The sequence below is a fragment of the Diceros bicornis genome, chromosome 28, assembly GCF_020826845.1.
Source record: "Diceros bicornis minor isolate mBicDic1 chromosome 28, mDicBic1.mat.cur, whole genome shotgun sequence".
In the NCBI taxonomy this organism is placed as follows: domain Eukaryota; kingdom Metazoa; phylum Chordata; class Mammalia; order Perissodactyla; family Rhinocerotidae; genus Diceros; species Diceros bicornis.
The window spans coordinates 32,575,201-32,597,275 of record NC_080767.1 but is presented as its reverse complement, the minus strand read 5'-3'; the positions used below and the strand labels follow the sequence as shown (position 1 = coordinate 32,597,275).

General features: G+C 38.2%; 1 protein-coding gene across 4 annotated transcripts in view; it reads left to right on the top strand.

The window, feature by feature from the left end:
• DENND1A (DENN domain containing 1A) overlaps nt 1-22,075 on the top strand; it is a 502,861-nt gene that overhangs the window by 17,187 nt on the left and 463,599 nt on the right. For 3 of the 4 annotated variants that reach the window (XM_058524001.1, XM_058524002.1, XM_058524003.1), the window contains exon 2: nt 19,849-19,919. In XM_058524001.1, coding sequence (XP_058379984.1) covers nt 19,849-19,919 — 71 coding nt within the window. Of the gene's footprint in view, nt 1-4,428; nt 5,524-19,848; nt 19,920-22,075 lie in introns of those variants that run through there. The other variant, XM_058524000.1, reaches the window with a different exon arrangement.

Genomic DNA, 22,075 nt, shown 5'->3' with positions numbered 1-22,075 from the left:
CCCCAACTAGCCAAATCCTGTTCATCCTGCAATGTTCACTTCAAGTTCCACCTCTTCTGTGATGCTTCTGTTGAATGCCGTGGCTCAGTAGTTCCCAAATGTTTGGAATGTTTGTATCAATGAAAATTTAAAAACAAATTTTGTGGAACCACATAAAAATCATATCTCCTATTACTATTATTTTTGAAAAGAAATTACATTTTTACATCAAAAAAGTGGGAGGAACATGAGGTCAGGTTAAGGACAGTTTTAAAAATTGAATTAAATACCTTTATGTGGAAAACACACTGCACTGTCGCTTTTTTCCCCTCATTTTGCTCCTGACTGGAAAGCACTTCTTTGCAAACTGTCCACAGATAATGAGACCCACAGCCTTAGCCCAGAATGAGGTCTTCAACTTGCAAACCCACAGCTATTATGTGGCACCTAGTCATGAATTTCTTTATGGCAGCTCATGTTTGACTGTTTACCTTTACATTTTATTATGTTTTGTCTCCTTTACTAGGTTGTACGCTCCTTAAGAGCCATTATATCTATGTATCTAGATTACTCATAAATATGTGTTGAATGAGTTAAATTTAGATGCCTCAGATGATAGTTGAAACCTAGAAATATTTATAGAGCACACATTTGAGTATATCACAGCTCTGAGTGTTGTTTATTTCTTGAGGAAAAAGAAGTTTTAGTATGAATCATGAGTCTCTTACTCATCTCACTTCTCCTCCTGAGGGAAATTCATTCAGTTAAACTTACTGAGTACTTGTTAAAAGCCAGGCCTTTTGTTAGGGGACTGAGAACAGAGATGAAGTGAGACAAGGTTCCCAGTCTAGTGGGTAATATGCACACATAAGTAGAAAGAATAGAATGCCACCTGGGAAGCCTGGTAACAGAGCTTTGAAAACAAGTCTTGTGACAACGTAGAGAGAGCAACTGAGTTTTGTCAGGGAGTCAGAGGAGCCTCCAGAGAGGAGGAGGCATTCGTTCGTTCATTATTCATTCATTCAGCAAATATCTCTTAAGTGCCTACTGCTTGCCAACCACTGTTCTAGATGTATCTTGAATGAATCAGACATTGTTTGGAGATAGAGCACATTTTAGGCAGGGAAATTGGGAACAAGAACATGCCCTTTGAAGTAAGAACAAACTTGGGTATGAGTTCATACACTCAAGATATTTGTCCTTGGGCGAGCTATTTAATTTCTGCAAGACTCTTTTGTAAAATCCGCAAATACTCCCTAACTCACAGTATTGTTATGTGGATAAAATGAGGTATGGTATATAAAGTGCTTAGCATCCTGCCCAGCCCTTCTGAAATAGCTCAATAAATGGTAAATGTACATACAAGTCATGGGGGGTGATTAAAGCCTGATGAGAAGCTCAGCTTGACTGTAATGTGAGGGGTGGGGGTGGTAGCAGATAAGGCTGAAGGATCTAGCTGAGGATGAATTGCAAACAACCTTGCATGTCATGCTAATGAGTACCTTTTTATTCATGAGTGCATTTGGGAGCCTTGGAGATTTATGTTATATTTTTGTCTTTATTTTCTAAACGGTGTGGTGGCATGCTGAGCCATAGTAGCATAGTAGTTAGGAGCATGGACTCTGGAGCTAAACTGCCTGGGTTCTAGTCCCAGCTTCCTCATTTTCTAAATGCCTGACCTCAGGCAAGTACTTTAACCTCCCTGTACCTTAGTTTCTTCATGGTAAATCAGATACTAAACATACTCATCTTATATGTTTGTTTGCGTATATGTTCTTTGAACCACTTTTGTTTTTAAAACTATGGAACCATTTGTTAGAGGAAATATTATTTGAAATTTAGACATAAAACAGTAAAAGGTCTGTGAGGTAGGTCTCTTTCATTTCCTTTCCTTTCCCCCTAAGGCCTCTGAGACTTATCTGCCCTACGCTGTGAAAACCACGGCCCTAGAGCAAGTGATTGAATGTGTTTTACTTAAGTATTTGTTGAATTGATGTTCAGGACAAAGAACTTTTACAAGTTGGGCACTTGGTAAATTAGCATTTAATCTAATATTAGTATTAATCTACATCAATATTTTGATACAGAAATCACGAACCTTCAGATTAACAACTAAAATATGATTTCGTATTTTGTGAAAAAAAAAGATTGTGCAAATCTTTTTGATTTAGGATAATAGAGCTACAAGATGTCAGAACTGGAAGAGATCTTAGTGATCTGTTTACAGATAGGGAAATTGGATTCTAGAGAGGGAAGTCTTTAAAGTTGTGCTACAGCCAGTCCACACGTGCTCATGTTTTAGGCCTCCGAGCTCACTGTTGCTTCTCATTTCTTGCTCAAAGCTGCACAGCCAGTTCATTGTCAGAACCAGGGCAGGCAGATAGTTTTCGCCATTCTAGGACACATGCTGCTTACACCTCTTGCTGTTGTACAGTATATATTCTTGGCTTTAGTGTTGACTTTGCTCTGAAGGGTTACTTGGTGAGTCTATGGGTTGTTTTTTGTTTCTCCAGTTGGTCTTGAAGCTCTCTGAGAGTACCTGAGGGCCTGGACTTGGGCTGATTAGATATTCCAAGATGCCTTTCCTTATCTTGATAAGTTTTAATAGCTGTGACTAACTACCATCTATCAATAAATCTAGAACATAGGTAAACTATGTGAAAAGTAAAGATGTTCTAAATTAAAAATGTGTATTTGATTATTTACCTGGGTGAGTAAGCAGACCCACCATAGCTGAAAATCTTATGGAAAATTAAAGTTCTTTTCCTGTCTGTTAATGATCTTGATATTAAGGAAATAGCAGACACTCAATGGGCGTCCGTGGCAGGTCATGTAGAACCTGGACCTGAACACTCAGGAGCTAAGGTTCCACAGTTAGTCTCTCAAGCACTCCCACAGCCTCTAGGCTCTTCTAGTCTCTCAAGGATCACACAGATCCTTATGTTGAGTTTTTTCTATCTCTCTCCTTCTCTTAGTGAGCTCTTGCTACTTGTACATGACCCAGCATTAATCACCTTTCAGTTTTAAGCACTATTATTTAACTAAATGGGTCCCCAAACTGGCTGGCTATGCACTAGAATCACCTCGAGAATTTAGAAATTTTTTTCTGGGACCCCACCTTAGACTTTCTGAATTAGAATCTCTGGGACCTGGGAATCTGTGTTTTCAGAGAGGTTCCTCAGGTGATTTTGATCAAACAGTTCACAGACCTAAGTTCTAGAACAAGTCATATGACTGACTCCAGCTTTGTGATTCAGTTCTGGATTCTTAGGGGAGAGAATTTGATTGACTCAGCTTGCATCCCTGGAATAAACTCCACTTGGTCGTGGTATATATTGTTGAATTCTGTTTCCTAATATTTTGTTAAGGATTTTTTGTGCCTGTATTTGGGAAGGATATTGGTCTATGGGGTATGAATGTGTGTGTGTAGAATTTATTATTTTTTTTTGGTACTGTCTTTGTTTGGTTTTGGTATCAGAGTAATACGGGCCTTGTAAAATGAGTTGGGAAGTGTTTCCTCCTTCCTGTTTTCTGGAAGATATTGTGTAGAATTGGTGTTAATTCTTTAAATATTTAGTAGAATTTTCCAGTGAAATCATCTGCATCTATTTGATTTTCATGCATCAAATTTTCATCTATTTGATGATCATTTGATTTTTCTTATTTAGTTTATGTAGTTACCGTTTCTGATGCTCTTTATCTCTTGATATAGATTCATATTTCCATCTGGCATCATTCCTTTCTGCCTGAAGGACTTCTAACACTTCTTGTAGTCCGGTTCTCCTGGTGATGAATTCTTTCAGCATTTGTAATATCTGAAAAATCTTTATTTTGCCTTCACTTTTGAAATATTCTCTGGGAATGGAATTCTAGGTTGTCAGCTTTTTCTTTCAGTACTTAAAGGATGTTGCTCTGCTGTCTTCTGATTTGCCTTGTTTCTGACAAGAAATCTGCTGTCTTTCTAATCTTTGTTCTTCTGAATGTAGCACATGTTTTTTGTTCTGCTTTTAAGATTTTCTCTTTATTATTGGTTTTGAGCAATTTGATTATGATGTGCCTTAGATTTCTTCATGTTTCATGTGCTTGGGGTTTGTTGATTTTTTTTTTGGATCTGTGCATTTATAGTTTTCATCAAATTTAGAAAGTTTTTCACCATTTCCTTCAAATATTTTTTCTCCCCCTCCCCACTTTGGGGAGTCCAATTACTGATATATTAGGCTGCTTGAAGTTATCCCACAGGTCAATGATGCTTTGTTTTGTTTTTGAGGTTTCCCCCTGCCCCATGTTTCATCTTGGATAATTTCTAAAACAATGTCTTTAAGTTCACTAATCTTTTCTTTTGCAATGTTTACTCCGCAGTTAATCCCATTTAGTTCATTTTTCATCTCATACATTGTAGTTTTTATCTCTAGAAATTCGTTTGAGTCTTTTTTGAATCTCCCATGTCTTTAACTTTTTGAACACATGAAATACAGTTATGATAACTATTTGAATGTCTTGTCTGCTAATTCCAACATCTATGTCAGTTCTGTGTTGACTTCGATTGATTGATTTTTCTCCTCATTATGGGTTCTATTTTCCTGATTCTTTGCATGCCTGGAAATTTTTTATTGACTGACAGACATTGTGTATTTTACCCTGTTGGGCACTGGGTATTTTTGTATTCTTATAAGTATTCTTGGGCTTGCCCAAGGCAGTAATCTGAGGCAATCATAGGCTCACCTCAGTTGTTTTCCATCTCTTAAGGAATTTCTGTGCTTTGTTGTCTGATGTCTTGAAAACCATTGTTTCATATCTTTTGTCAGTTAAGTTACTTTGAAAGAGTTTGATCCATCTGGGTTTTGCTTTTAAGATTTGTTAGGTGGGACTGAAGCAGTACTCAGTCTAGGGCTAATTATTCCCCATTACTAAGGTAATACCCCACTGTGTACTCTATCCAATGCACTGTGGATCATTCCACCTTGACTAGTAGGAACAGGCATTATTTCTGGCTCTTTGTGAGTACCAGACACTGCTATGTCTAATCTTTTCTGGTGGTTCTTTCTCCAGCCTCAAGTAATTTCCTCATACACATGTACTAATCAGTACTTAAGCTGTACACTCAAGGGGGTCCTTTGCAGATCTCTGGAGTTCTCTCTCTCCCTGCAGCTCCCCTCTCCAGTACTCTGTGCTGAAAACTAACTGCCTTGGTCTCCCTGGACTCGCAGCTCTGTCTTCTCAACTCAGGGTGTCTCCTGGGCTTTGCTTGAGTTCCCCCTCTGTGTATCACAGCCTAGAAGCTCTCTCAAGGCAGTAGGGCCCAGCTTATTTGTTTCCCGTCTCAGGGATCACTGTGCTTTGTTGTCTGATCTCCAGTGTCTTGAAAAACATTGTTTTATGTATATGTGTGTGTGTATAAATAAAATTTTTGTTTGTTTTTTGTTTGTTTCAGACAGAAGGGTAAATCTGGTCCCTGTTACTCCATCTCAACTGAAAGTGGAATTTCAGTAAATTTGACATACATTTATTTAAACTTTTGATGCCTGCTATTGTCTGTGTAAAATGGTATGTGATTTAGTACCATTTTATGTTTTGTTACTTAAAGTGTATGTTTAAGCCTCTTCTAAAGAGTGTCATGATTTTTAAGTTCTCTGCAATCTTTGCACATTTGAGAATTACTGTGTCACTATGGTTCCCAAATCTGACCATCAGAATCGCTTGGGAAAATAGATTCATAGATCAATAGATTATCAGAATCACTTTTCAGAAAATGGATTCCTGAGCTTTACCCCTCACCTAATAAATCAGTCTTCAAATGTGGAATTTGACAATCTGAATTGGGAATTTGGGAAGCTTTTAAAAAGTTTCCCAGGTGATCTGAGATTCTTGGGAGTCTGTACAATATAAGTGAAGCTGTTAAGAGTGTGAATTCTTTTGTGGCTCTGCATTCTATGCTGAGAAATCACCAAGCTCTAAATGTAGCAGTGCTAGAGGAGAGGCAAGTTCTTCTTAGAAAAGGGAACTTGGGACCATGAAGGAGAGAGGAGCTCACATGCTCCTGGGGGGCATTGGGAAGGCAGATCCACTCTGTAATTCTTGAATCCCCTGGAATTTGGGTGATCAGCCCTCTGGGAGACCCAAAGTGTTGCCCATGGAATTCTCAGGACCTTGAGTCCACTGTTCTAAAGGCCTTTTCAGTTGCCCTTAGGTGCTAACACAGCACCCAGACTGCTTTTTGAAGGAGATGTGAAGAAGGAAAATAATTTGGCTATGGTAAGTTTCATTTTTTTTAAAAAATCAAAATTTGGCAATGTATAAAAAAGAATTATACGCCATGATCAAGTGGGATTTATCCCATTTGTGCAAGGCTTGTTCATTAATTGAAAATCAATTAATGTAATCCATTACATCAACAGGCTAAAGAAGAAAAATCACATGATCATATCAATAGATGCAGGAAAAGCATTTGACAAAATCCAGCACCCATTCACGATAAAAACTCTCAGTAAACTAGGAATAGAGGAGAACTTCCTCAACTTGATGAAGAATATCTACAAAAAACCTACAGCTAACATCATACTTGATGATGAGAAAATAGAAGCTTTCCCACTAAGAACAAGAACAAGGCAAGCATATCCTCTCTCACCACTCCTTTTCAACATTGTACTGAAAGTACTAGCTAATGCAATAAGACAAGAAAAGGAAATAAAAGGTATACAGATTGAGAAGGAAGAAATAAAACTGCCTTTGTTCACAGACGATGTGATCGTCTATGTAGAGAATCTGAAGGAATTGATAAAAAAAAAAAAAAAGGAAAACAAAACCCCTGGAACTAATAAGTGATTATAGCAAGGTTGCAAGACACAAAGTTAATGTACAGAAGTTGATTGCTTTCCTATATACTAGCAATAAACAAGTGGAATTTGAAATTAAAAACACAATACCATTTATATTAGCACTCCCCAAAATGAAATACGTACAAATCTAACAAAATATGTACAAGATCTGTATGAGGAATATTACAAAACTCTGATGAACAAAATCAAAGAACTAAATAAATGGAGAGATATTTCACGTTCATGGATAGGAAAACTCAGTATTGTCAAAAATGCCAGTTCTTCCTACTTGATCTATAGATTCAATGCAATTGCAATCAAAATACGAGCAAGATATTTTGTGGATATCATCAAACTGATTCTAAAGTTTATATGGAGAGGCAAAAGACCCAGAATAGCCAAGACAATATGGAAGGAAAAGAACAAAGTCAGAGAATAGGCACTTAACTGACTTGAAGACTTACTGTAAAGCTACAGTAACCATCACAGAATGGTATTGGTAAAAAAAAATAGACAAACAGGTCAGTGGAACAGAATAGAGAACCCAGAAATAGACTTATATAAATATCATCAACTGATCTTTGCCAAAGGAGCAAAGGCAATACAATGGAGCAAAGATAGTTTTTTCAACAAATGGTGCTGGGACGACTGAACATCCAGATGCAAAAATCTGAATCTAGACACAGACCTTTTCTTACATCCATCACAAAAATTAACTCAAAATGGATCATGACCTAAATGTAAAACACAAAACTATAAAACTCCTAGAAGATAACATAAGAGAAAACCTAGATGACTTTGGGTATGGTGATGAATTTTTAGATACAATACCACACGTATGATCCATGAAAGAAATAATTGATAAGCTAGACTTAATTAAAATAAAAAACTTCTGCTCGGTCAGAGGCAATGTCAAGAGAATGAGAGGACAAGCCACAGACTGGAAGAAAATATTTGCAAAAGACACATTTGATAAAGGACTATATCCAAAATATACGAAGAACTCTTAAAGCTCAACAATACGAAAACAGTTTGATTAAAAAATGGGCCAAAGGGGCCGGCCCCATGGCATAGCGGTTAAGTGCATGTGCTCTGCTGCTGGCGGTCCGGGTTCGGATCCCGGGTGCGCACCAAGGCACTGCTTGTCAGCCATGCTGTGGCGGCGCCCCATATAAAGTGGAGGAAGACAGGCACAGATGTTAGCCCAGGGCCAGGTCTTCCTCAGCAAAAAAAAAAAGAGGATTGGCATGGATGTTAGCTCAGGGCTGATCTTCCTCACAAAAAAAAAAAAAAAATGGGCCAAAGACCTTAACAAACATCTCACCAAAGAAGATATACAGATGGCAAGTAAGGATATGAAAAGATACTTCACATCATATGTCATCAGGGAGATGCAAATTAAAACAACGAGATACCACTACACATCTGTTAGAATGGCCAAAACCCGGAAGAATGACACCACCAAATGCTGATGAGGATATGGAACAGCAGGAACTCTCATTCATTGCTGGTGGGAATGCAAAATGGTACAGCCACTTTGGAAGACAGTTTGGCAGTTTCCTACAAAACCAGACTCTTGCCATATCATCCAGCAATCACTCTCCCTGGTGCTTATCTGAAGGAGTTGGAAACTTATGTCCACACAAACACAAACACCTGCGTATGAATATTTGTAGCACCTTTATTCGTAATTGCCAAAACTTAGAAACAACCGGGGTGTCCTTCAGTAGGTGAAGGGATAAACTGTGGCACATCCAGGCAATGGAATATGATTCAGCGCTAAAAAGAAATGAGCTATCAAGCCATTAAAAGACGTGGAGGAACCTTAAATGTATCTTACTAAATGAAAGAGGCCCATATGAAAAGGCTACATACTGTATGATTCCAGCTATATGACATTCTGGAAAAGGCAAAACTGTGGAGACAGTGAAAAGATCATTGGTTGCAGGAGTTTGAGGGGGTGTGGAGGGATGAATAGGTGGAACACAGAGGATTTTTAGGGCAATGGACATACTCTGTATGATACTATAATGATGGATACATGTCATTATACACTTGTCCAAGCCCTTAGAATACTACACCAAGAGTGAACCATAATGTAAACAATGGACTTTGGGTGATAATGATGTGTCAATGTAGGTTCATCAGTTATAACGAATGTACCACTCTGAGAGATGTTGATAATGGAGGAGGCTGTGCATATGTGAAGGCAGTAGGTATATGGGAAATTTCTGTATCTTCCTCTCAACTTTGCTGTGAACCTAAAACTTCTCAAAAAAAATCTTAAAAAAAAAATCAATGGAGTAGAAGTTACATGGATGTATACAGTTGCCAAAACTCATAGAACTGTACACTTAAAATGGGTGCATTTTAGTTTGTGTATGTTAATATACATACAATTGTGTGGATACAGTTGTATATTGTATGTGTAGAGTTGGCTTAAAAAATAAAGAGTAGGGATTCTGGAGCCACACTGCCTGAGTTCAAATTCCAGCTCTGTCTCTTGGAAGCTATCGACCTTAGAAAGTTAAGCTTTTAACTTCCTTGTATTTCAGTTTCCTCATCTGTAAAATGGGAGTGATAATAGTAGCTCTTTCATAGGATTGTTGGGAAGATTAAATGAGGTAATACATAAAAAGTGCTTAGAACAACGTCTGAAATATAAAGTGTTTAGTAAGCATTAATAAGGTTTAGAAACTACTGGCTCTTGTGTGGAGTGTCTGCTCTTATTAAAGGGGGTAATGGTAATAACTTTCCTCTCATAGGCTTGGCTTGAGGATTAAATAAGAACATAAAAAGCAAGTTATCAGTGAAACGAGGGGTCTTGTTGCATATTTCCATAAATAGCTTCATGAAAGCCCCGAAAATTATATGTAAAAATTTAAATTTAAGTACATTTTTGTGGGGAGGAGTGAAGATTTTCATGAGCTCCTCAGAGGGGTCTGTGCCCCCCATCCCCATCCAGTATTAAGAGTTGCTACTTTAAACAATTGTGAGTAGTTTTTAGATAGACAGCATGGTGTGGTGGAAAAGTTATGGAGTTTGGAATCTGAAAACCAGGCATCCTTTGGAGTCTTACCACTTCCTAGCCTCAGTTTCTTTTTCTGTTAAACAGGGAAAATAACACTATCCCAGTACCACCATTTGACAGTCAGGTTCAGAAACGTATGTGAGAGTTGCATGTTAACCATAAAGTATTATACAGATGTTCACATTATTCCTGACTTGAGAGGTGTAAGTTACATATCCAGAGACTCTTGATTTTCATATATTGCATTTGTTCAGTATTTTTTCTTCTGTAGGGGAGAGATTATTTTTTCTTCAGTTTTGGTAAAGCATGAATTTTTCACTGCACAATCTACCCCTTGTTCTTAAAATCCCTTTATTTATTCCCTAGACTAACGTTTCTATTTGGATAGTTCCTTGTCTTCTGTATTGCTTTTAGTAACAGTATTTGAAAGCTTACGAGTTTTGGGTCTTTGAAATACACAGTAACGTGTGAATTACTTACAAAGCCTGTCATTGGTAAGGTGAAGCCATTTTATTTTTTATAATAAATAATATACTTTATGCTGGTTTAGTATCTTTCAGTTTACAAAGCACTTTCCCATTTTTCTGTCATTTGATCCCTGAAACAACCTTTGAGATGAACAGGGCAGGTACTATCTCTTGACAGGGGAGGAAGCTGATGCATGAAAGTTAAATGGCTTGTTCTAGCCCCATCGTGAATAAGGAGTCCACCTAGGATTGGAACCCAGGCCTCCTGATATTTAGTCTGGGGCTCTTTCCATAGAACCATATGCCATTACCATGAGAAAGTCTTGGTAAAAGACAGGGAAATTATTACTAGTGGATGGTTATGCTTTTTTATTAAAAAAATTGTTTTAAACAGCCAGAATCTTACAGAAAAGTTGGCAGTTCAATATAAAGAACTTTTCTAAAAACCAATTAGAGTGAGGTGCTGTCCTGATACCCCATCACCCCTGAATACTTCAGTGTGCTTTTCCTATAAACAAGGGCATTGTCCTGTGGAACCATAATACAACCATCAAAGTCAGGGAATTAACATTGATTCATTACTGCGTCTAATCCTTAGACCCCTTTCATATTTCAGTAATTGTCCCAATAACATTCTTTATAGCAGGAGGATCCAGTTTAGAATCGCACATTGCATTTAGTTGTCATGTCTCTTTAGTTTCCTAGTTTTCCCTCAATCTGGAAGAGATCTTCAATCTTTCCTTGATTTTCATGGTCTTGACACTTTTGAAGATTACAGTCCAGATATTTTTTAGAGTGTCCCTCAATTTGAGTTTGTCTGATGCTTCCTCAAGATTAGGTTAGGTCAAGCATCTTTGACAGGAATGTCATGGAAGTGATGCTGTGATCTTCTCATTGCCTGCTGTAGTTTGTCCCGTGACTGATGGTGATCACTTTGATGATTAAAGTAGTTTTTGCCAAACTTCTACACTGAAAATTTACTCTTCCCCCTTGTAATTAATAAGTATTTTGTGGGAAGGTACTTTAAAACTAGGTAAATACTCCATTTCTCATTAAATTGTCAATTTATTCACTCATTTATATCAATGTGGACTCATGGTTTCCTGTTTGATGGGTTAATAACCTGTTAATATCATTATTGATTTTGGTGTTCATATTACCCCAGATTTGGCCAGTGGGAGCCTTTTCAAGCTGTCTCCTGTGTCCTTTTGACATGTCCCCATCATTCTTTGAGCACTTCTTTGCTTTCAGGCACAAGAAGATGTTCTAAGCTCGTCTTGTACTTTCTCTGTCCCAGCCCTGAATCAACTGTTTCTCCAAGGAGCCCTGGTTCCTTTTGGAGGAGGATTGTATTTAGAATCCAAGGTCTTGGTGTAAGTATGCTTGTTGCTATTGGGATGTTGCTGCTGCCAAGACCCTCTCAGTAGACAGAGTCGGGAAATATGTCTGTATTAAAAATCAGTTTACATTTTATTTCTCTATCTTTATATATATATATGGAAAACTGTGAGTTCACACTAATATCTCCAATTCAAATCCAACTCCACAGAATTCATTCTAGTTTTCTACTAACTTCAACTGTGAGAAAGCAGGCCCTCCTTACCAGTCTTGGGCTTGGATTAGGTACACTGCTCCTTCCTCTCCCGCCCCACGTGGATGCTCTCCTCTTTCACTTTGCTTTCCTGGGATCACAAGGCCTACTCTGGTGGTTTTCCATGCCCTTGCCATCTCCACTGCCCTGTGGGTGCCCTGTCGATGTCCTCCTTGGACTCTGACTCCCCACTATGCTGGGCAAGCCTTTCCCCCATCTCCCCATGGTCAATCTCCTCATACCTGCCTGGGCTTTCATACCCCACTCTAGGGTGCCCTTGTGCTTGGACATGTTCCTCACTCTCTTGGCTCTGACATCTGTGTTGGGCTGTCCCTCCATGGGGCACCCTCCTCGCTCCACCATGTTTCAGCACCCAGGCCTGGCCACCCTTGTGCGTGAATGCCTTTTTCATCCTGCTCAGGTTCTGCCTTCCCACACCAGGTGCTCCCCTGAGTGGATGCCTTCTTCATTCCCTTGGATTTGACATCGTGTTGCCAGGTCACCCCTTATCATGGATGTGCTAACCCGCTCACAACCTGGCATCTCTTGTCAGGTCACCCCTTTGTAGGGATATTTTACTTTCCCTGCTCAGGCTCTGACACCCCACACTGGGCCATTGCTGACATAGACATCTACTTTGCTCTGCCCACGTGATCGCTTTAGGACTAAGTTGTTCAGAAAGAGCAGAGGAAAAGTTAGGGAAGGGGAGGCTTTTAAATATTTTTAAAGGACAAAAATATTTATTGATAGTGAAATAGATATAATCTTTGCAAATGCTATTAATATGGTTGAAGAGTCTAGATTTTACACTGCTGCTCTGCATAGAAGAGAATTTATTAAAACTGTATGGAGTACTGCACATTGCTGAGGTGTGTGCAGGCTCTATCTTTCTGCCTGGAGTGCAGCTAAACTTCTTCCAGTTAGCTTGCTTTGCACATTGTGGCATAAGAATCTTTCCATAGGGGTTTATGGAAGGTAAAACTTTGTAACTCCTCTCATGGCAGTATCTGTGTATCTTTATTAATCTGATGCTGAGAGCATTATTAGAAATGAAAAGTTAAGTGTAAAATCTTGAAACAGCTTGTTGGTATAATTACACAACTAAGTTAATCGTTTTCTAACAAGTCTCAACAGTGACTGCGTTCTTCTGTGGAGGTGTTACCTTGTTATGGCTTAGAAAGCACCTTTTGATACAGCATTTTCAGCCTGGAAAAATGGCTTTAATTTCACAGTCCACCAAAACAAATGGAGACTTGTTGGAAATATTAACACTACCCTTTTGCTTGTTTGTGTAGCTCAAAGGAATCAATGTTTATTAGGTGATGTTTGCCAGCATGTTCTGAAGTGTATACAGATTCTTTTGACCATGTTGTCAACTTGAAGACAGTTCAATTGGTATAAGTTTTGAAATATACGTCAGCCCCCTCAGCGTATGTTTGTAAGTAAAGAAACAGTGTGCCGAAGTCAAATCATTAATCTATAGAGAATAGATTGCTATTTTGCTTGATGAATACTAGCTGGTTTGAAGATTTGACGGCTGTGAAATGAGTAAGGGGTCCTAACACTGTGTGTGTTTCGGTTTGTAGCTCTAAATAACACTTAAAGGGACGAGGGCCTAGCATTGTGGCATGGTTACCATATGCGCCAGAGATTCATTTTGTAAGAAGTTAATGTTACATTTTTGTCTTAATCTCATAATATGTTGTAATTGAAGAAAAGTAGATCCTAATTGAAAGCTGATGATCCAGCAGAGTGATCAATAGCCTGATGCTCTAAAAAAAAAGAAAAAACCATTAAGCTTTCCTGCTGCTGCCTGAATATTGTCAAAGCTTTTGTCTGTTTCATGACTTCAAGCTGAGTGTACTTAATCATTTTGAGAACATGGCCCTGAGCACTGAGCATGGCCCTTCCAGTGAATCACTGAGAGTTGTGTTCAGAAGAGTGGTACTGAATAGAAATACTCTCTTGGCTTACTTTCAGGCTTCATTCTCCCAGAAGCAAGAACTGAGCAGACCTCCCTTCTTTCAAACACATTTTAGCTGTTTGTGTGTCATTTTTCTGTATTTAAGAGCAGAGGCTGCTGTCAGCAGGTGTGACTTACTGATACCTTTGGCTCCAAAGAACAGTCAGCTGTAGGGAGCGTGTATTCAGTAAATTACCTCTTGTCAGAGAAAGAGAAGCAGTTATTGGGAGCTGGAAACTGTGTGTCCAATGTTAGAGGAAAACTCACTTATCAAACATTTATTGTGCCAGGTGTCTGGACTAGGGTTCTGAGAAGACACTTGGTGCCCTCAAGGAGCTGCCAGTTTAGTGGGGAAGACAGATATTTAATCAGAGGTACACTGGTGGTTCTCCACCTTGGCTGCACATTGGAATAAGTTGGGGAGCTTTAAAAAATACCAATGCCTGGATATTCTGATTTAAGTGTTCTGAGGTGTAGCCTGGGCATCAGGACTCTTAAAAGCTCCCCAGGTAATTGTAATTGTGTCAAGGTTGAATGTGGTAAGAGCTGCAAGAAGGGGGAAGCACAGGGTGCCCTGGGAGCCTAGAGGAGGGGCACTTAACCCAGTTTGGGCTATGAGTGTGGGGGATTGAGAAGGCTTCCCAGAGAGGAGGAAATGCCTGAGCTGAGGCTTGATGAATGAATTTGTCTAGTGCAAAAGACTGGAAAGACTGGTCCTTGTAGAAGAGCAGCTGAATAATATAGAATAGTAAAGTGGTTAGTGCCTTTGGATGATCCATGATGATTCTGCTACTTCCTCACTTTGACTTTGCCCAGTTTATCCTCTGAGTTTCAGTGTCCTCATCTCTAAACTGGGGGTAATAATACTTACAGGATTGTTGAAAATTAACTGAAATAATGCATGTAAAGTGCTTAGGATCATGCCTGACCCACAGGATACAGTAAGTAGTGGTAGTATGATAATGATGTTATTGTTGAAGAATCAGAGCATGATTTGCTCAGAGAACTGCAAGTTGTTCTGTACGGCTGGATCTTAGGGTGCAAGACTGCAGGAGGTAAGGGTGGATGGCAAAAAAAGATGCTTAGCAGGTGGGCAGGGTTCCAGATCATGGAGGTATAGGAGTGTAAGGCAATTAATAATGGAATATGATGGCAGAACCAGGACATTTCCATGGTAATATGTTAAGATGTATCATGAAGTGTTCTGGGAAAACTTGGGTCCATATTGGAAAATTGGCTCTGAATATGGTATTCTCAGCATCATTACGTGACTGAATTAGCAGTGAGTGTTAATAGGACAGAAATAGGATTTTCAATTCCTTTAGCCAAGTAGTTAAAAATATTGAGCATCTTGAAGAGTGATGGAGGAAATAAGCAGTTTCAAGGTAGTCCCAGAGATTCTCTGGAAATTGTTATAGTCTTAGTTGTTTACAGGCTTAATGAAAATATTAAGTAAGAGTCGCTTGGCCATTTGCATTTAGAGGAGACAGTTAAATTTATTTTTTGATTTGCAGGGAAATAGAAAATGCTTCCATCTGCATTGGCTTTACTGGCCCTTAAAATAACTTATGTGTATTTGTTGGTATCTTATATAACTTGTCACAACATTAGTCACCACTTCTTCCATAACGCAACATGTAAACGATCATGGATTAGCATGACTATAACTTATAATTATAGTTCAATTTGTTCTTAGTGTTTTAGTCAGCTTTTTGCTTTTCTTTTTTTTTAAGAGACTGTCATAATCTTTGGCTCCATGTAATAGAACTCTGGCAGCTATTTGAACTGAGTAAGGAACTTAGGTAGTTTTATTATTACTCATTAGAGTGAGGCAGTGACTATGGATAGCAATAGAGGAGGAGTAAGCTTCATTGCTTCTACAAATGCCTTTTTTCTTTGAAATCTCTTTATTGCAAAAGCACTTGAAATGATGGATTGTTGAGGTATACCCCATGTTTATTTTATGTTGTATGTACTAAATTATTTGGAAGAAGAATTCCATCTAACTAGATCACTTGTTCTTTAAGTGTTGATCACTAGTCCAGCAGCATCAGTATTACCTGGGAACTTGTTAGAAAAGCTAATTCTTGGGTCTTACCGTAGAAACTCTGGAGATGGGGCTGGAAATATATCTTTTAACAGGCTAAAGTTTGAGAATCAGGGAAGTACCTATCATTTATTAAATCTTTAGACCCCAGGAAGGCTAGTCTGTACTTCCTTTATTCCTTCTACTCAATATTTATTTGATTCTGGCTATGTGCCAGGTACTGCTCAGGTGCCTGGGAAACACTAGTGGATATGATAGACAAAATCCCTGCTCTCCTGCAGTTTACGTTTAGAGGAGGGAGATTGATAATAAACAAGATTGTAATGAGTATAGGCCAGCCCCGTGGCATAGTGGTTAAGTGCACGCCCTCCGCTGCTGGGGGCCCGGGTTCGGATCCCGGGCGCCCACCAATGCACCGCTTGTCAGGCCATGCTGTGGTGGCGTCCCACATAAAGTGGAGGAAGATGGGCACAGATGTTAGCCCAGGGCCAGTCTTCCTCAGCAAAAAGAGGAGGATTGCCATGGATGTTAGCTCAGGGCTGGTCTTCCTCACAAAAAAAAAAAAAAGATTGTAATGGGTGTGATGTGGAGAATTAAAATAAGGTAGTAGAGAGTGTGCTGGGGAAGGCCTTTCTGAGGAGGTCAAGTATAAGCGGAGGTTTGAATGACAGGAAGGGCCGCCTATATGAAGATCAATACAAAAGACTGTAAGATAAGAATGCGCTTGGTGTGTTGGAGGAGCAGAAAGCGGGCCAGTGTGGCTGGAGTGCAGTGGGCAAGGGGAGAGAGGTGTGAAATGAAGTTGCAGAGATAGGCAGAGGCTGATCATGCAGGCCCTTGTGAGGACTTTTTTTTCCTTCCTTAGTTGTTTGTTTTTTTTTTTTTTAAATTGTGGTAAAATCCACATAACATTTATCACCTTAACCATTTTTAAGTGTACACTTCAGTGGTATTAAACACATTCATGTTGTTGTGCAACCATCACCACCATCCATCTCCAGAACTAAGACTTCGACTTTTACTTTGAGTGATATGACAAGCTTTTGGAAGGTTTTGAGCAGAGGACTGACATAACCTGACCTTTAGATTAAAAGGATTACTGGCCACTAAGTTGAAATCGGACTGTAGTGGGGCAAAGGAGGAAGCAGTGAGAGCAGTCAGAGTATTGCAGTAATTGAGGTGAGATGATGGTGATCTGTCAAGGATGGTAGGGTTGGGGATGCTGAGAAGCATTGAGATTCTAGATCTATTTTGATGATCAAATCAACAGAATTTGCTGGTTGTGGCATTTAAATGATTGTGGCATATAAAACAGGAGTTAGGGATGATATCAAGTTTTTTTGGTTTGAATAGCTTGTGGATTTCAGGAGATGCAGATTTAAGGAAGGAAAGCACCATTTGTTAAATTGGAAATGCTTCTTAGATATCGAAGTGGGGATGTTGAGTAGGCAGTTGGATAAGGGAATCTGGAGTCAGGAAAGAAGTCAGGTTAGAGACGGAACTTTGAGACTTGTCAGCATTTGCATGGTAATTAAAGCCCTAAGACTGAATGAGATCATCTAAGTAATGAGTGTAGACAGGGAGAGGCCCAGGACTAAGTTCAAAGGTAGGAGAGCTTATGTGAGAAGGAATTAGCAAAGGAGCAGCCGGTAAGGTAGTAAGAGTACCAATAGAGAGTGATGTCCTGGAAGGCAAGTGAAGACACTGTTTCAAGAAGGAGGGCAAATCAATCACCTGTGTCAAATGCTGCTGAGAGGTTAAGACAAGCACTGAGAATTGACCATTTAGCACATTTTAGCCATGTGGATGTCGTTGGTGATCATGACAAGTTGTTTCACTGGTGTGGTGGGTTCAGAAACCTGGCTGAAGTATGTTGAAGAGAGAAAGGAGAAGAAGCAGAGACAGGAGAACAGACAACATTAGAACACTCTTCACTTAGAGAGCAGATCTGTACAAAACACCTTAGCTTAGTGGCACAGGTAGTGTCAGAGCTCCAGTGTTTAAAAAATTGGTAGGTAACACCTTTGCATGCGTGTGTTTGTTATTTCAATTTTTTAAATAGGAAAAAATAAACTTAAAAATGGAAATTTGGGTAAAAAATGTCTGGAAGCTCTGAAGAACCTCCGAGGAGTCCTATGGTCCCATAGAATACATTTTGAAAGCCATTGTCTTAATCCAGAGGAATGAAATTCTGAGATGAAATTCAGCCAGTTGCAAAATAGGCTTAAGAAAGATAATGTTAAGTTTTAGAGGGAATCTTCCTGGTGCTCTTCAGATGACCTTAGAACATTCCTTTCTTTCATCAAACTCTCTCTGTTGAGATCATTCTAATGAAAGGGATGTTTCCATATGGTATTTTCCACAAAGGTTTGGTGGCCAAAGAATGCTGACCTTGTAGGTATTTTTGTACCCTCTTGCAGAGAAAAAAGCAGAAAATTTTTTAGGCATTCTTAAAACTTCAGTTTACTTTGTTTTATTTAGTTTTCTAATAAGATACTCTGATTTCGTGTCTGATTTTTAAATTATGTTTGACAAGGTATATTTACATACCTTGAATTTTAGAGCAGCCCACTCTTTTCACCGTGGGTGCTTATTTTAATTAAAAGCCCAAGTTTCTCTTCAGTGAAGAAATGATGATCCTTCACAAGAGAAATAAGTAGATCCCTGAGTGACAAAACACACATTTTTCTTTCTACTCCTAAGGAAGTAGAGGGAGTATTACCATATTTTATTGAATCTAAGATACCATTATTTATTTGATGTACTGTTATTATATATGTTAGTAAGAAAGAAAAACATGTTGCCATTTAGAATTGTACGATGCAATAGATTGTAAAAGATGTGAAAATGTAGGGAAAAAAGTTCATCTTAGAATCAGTGAAACAGAATTTTAGCACCAAGAGGTGTGAAATCTGGTTCTGGCTGTGTTTCTAACTAGCTGTGGGACCACTACCAAGTCACTTAGAATCTCTTTGCCTCAGGTTCCTCACCTGTATGGTGAGGGTAATGCCTGATCCACCTACCTCATAGCATTATAATGAGATAAATGAGGTAATTATTTTGAAAAGTGGAATCTGCTGGGCACATTCAAGGTATTTATTTGATTGAAATTAACCCTTAGATCTGATTAGGCAACTCAGAAAGTTTCTTCTCTGAGCTTTGTTGTCAGGCTTAAAATAGAATTCAGTTCTAGACATTTGAAAGTATAATATTTTCTTCTGTGAAATAATTTTTATTTCATCTGGAAATAATATCTTTTTATTGTAGTCTTAGAATCAAAGAGAAAATACAAAGATAATATAACTCTGATGTTCTCATCACTCAGAATTAACTGTTAACATTCTGTTAGTGCTGTGATCTTTTTAAAACTTATTATGAACTATTTATGACATGAAAAGGTAAAGGGATGTAGTAACGGACATTCATATACCTGCCATTGTCAATACAGATGAAGCCCCTATTCGGGAACTGTATCTTACATTAGATTAGCATTCTGTTTTCATAATAGCCTAGTGAGGTAGGATACTGTTTCTCTTGTTTCAGTCTTTAAAACTTGTGAGTAAACAAGTTAACTTCATCATATGAGTGTTTTATCCTGGAATATGAAGGAGAAGACTACTTTGTGTTGGTGTTGCCTTGGTTTGAGTTTCCTTAAAATTCTGCCTGTGGCTTTGGAGATCCAGCTGTGTAAATTGGAAATATGATGTCTGTAAAATTATAGTAATGGCTAGCCTATTATGTGCCAGACATTGTACCTAGACAGTTTTTGTGTGTTTTCTTTAAGTTTTACAATAATTCTTCTGGTTAGGTGTTTTCATTTTATAGATTAGGAAGGCGTGGCTCAGAGAAGTTGAGCTAAAGATTTTAATCAAGTTCTGCCTTTTATAACAGCCCGCATGTTCTACACCATGCTGCCTCAATCCTTGTCAGTAATCATGATCTGTTTCTTTTGTAGGCAAAATCCAGGGACCACATTTGAAGTGTATGTTGAAGTGGCCTATCCGAGGACGGGTGGCACTCCTTCAGGTATTTGCATATTTATAATATGGCGTGTTTGTTTATTGTATGAGATAGCCATGCACATGGGATAATATGTGACTATTCTAAACTGTTATTTGTCTTTAAGTATGTTACCTTTTATTTGTGCCCACATCATCCTAGCGAATGGAGAATAAGCACAGTGAACAACTTAAGAGTCACTGCCATAACAGGCTTGAAGTATGGCTTTATTCATTGTAATCCTTGAGTCTTGGTTTGTCGCTTTCACAGGTGCCTGAAAGGCAACTATTTAGTGTGAAATATTGTCTCTTTGATAGTGACAAAGGCTTAGAATTAGGTTACAAAATAATATAAAGGGAAATCTCTGCCACTAAACTGGAAGGAGGTATTTGAAATGGATTAATGTAGTAAATTTTGTGTCACCTGGTAAAAGAAGGTTGGAAGTGAGTTGAAGGAAACACCTCCTCTTGCTTTAGCTTTAGCTTTTGGACTAATTTGGCATGTATTCCTGGACAGCAGAGTCTTAGATAAGGTTAGAGTATCTTGCAGAGGCTGAGTATATCACTTCATGACCTAAAATCCTTCTTGGTTAATGAGAAAAAATAACCTTATGACCTAATGTTCTTTTTCTTGGTGCCTAAGAGAGTGATGCATTTGCCAGAGGTATGTTAGGGAGCAACTCTTGGTCCATGCACACAGGCAGTTGTGTATATTATTTGGTGTTTAGGGAGAGTGAATTTCCTTGGATTAGAAATTTGGAGTAATCACGGTTCCACTAGGTTATACCCTTAATTGGCTATACAACCTTGGGCATATTTTCTCTCTATTTCATTATTTTAATTAGATTGTAATACTCATAAAAATAGCTACCTTTTATTAAGTATCTGTTGTGCTTTTGTCCTGCATGCATGTCCAATACAACCCTTAAAGATAGTTGGTTGGCATCTCCATTATACCTATGAGAAAATAGAATCTCAGAGAGGTCAGATAACTTGCCGAGATCATATAGCTACTATGTGGGATAGCCAGGATTTTTGGTTCAAGTCCTCTTCACTATGCTTCACTTGCCTTCTTGAGAACAGTTCAGATCATGTTGTACACATCTCTCAATGTCATCTGCAGGGCTTTGCACATTGTCACTAATATTTGTTAAAATGAATGAATTTCTCTTAATAGCAAAAATGAGATAACTGTGTGCTCTACTTTCTGGATTATCTAATGAAGGCTGTGAAACATGTTACAAATTTACGATCGTTCTAGACGTAGAACATTAACATCCCTGTTAAGTTATGCCTCTTATCGTGCAAACCATTGGATTGGGAAGGTATCTGTTACTAGGTAGGTGTATACGTGTAGCAGCATGTCTTTGGGCTGACTTTACAGATGAACCATTTGATGATGGCTGTGATTTGACAGATAAATTTAAAGACAAATTTTTTTCTTATTTCTACAGTTGCTAATGTTTCCCCTTTCAATGTCCTAGGATTTTTTTTCCCAAAATTAAAATGAATTTTTTTGAAATATGAACAAAATTTGAAAAGGGCAAATAAGACAGAAGAATGAGCAAAATGAAAAGTCTTTATCTTACCCTCTTATCCCAGTCATCTAATTCGTCTCCCCATAGACAACTCCTTTCTTGTTTAACTCTTTAGTATATATTTTTAAACTTATTTTGAAAATATTTTAAAAGGTAAAAGCTACAAAAATAGTCAAGTGTATATGCCCTTTCCTTAGATTCATCAATTATTACTATTTTGCCATATTTTCTTTATTACTATATGTATATTCATATTATTTTTGCTGAACCGTTTGAGAATAAGTTGCAGACATTGTGACCCTTCACTCCTAAATACTTCAGAATATATCTCCTAAGAATAAGGACATTTTCTTACATAACTCTAGTACAGTTATTGAAATAAGAAAATTTAACATTGATATTTCTTTACCTTTTATGACATGTTTTTGAAGAATTTAGGTCTGTTATGACATGTTTTTGAAGAATTTAGGTCTGTTTTGTAGAAAGTCCCTGGATTTTGATCTGATTGTATCCTCATCGTTAGATTCACGTTATGGATTTTTACAGGAGTATCTCAAACGTGATATTGTGTATCATATCAGCAGGCATGCAGTGTCTGTCCCACTATTTGTGGAAAAAAGTACATAAAATTTATATGTACAGTTTA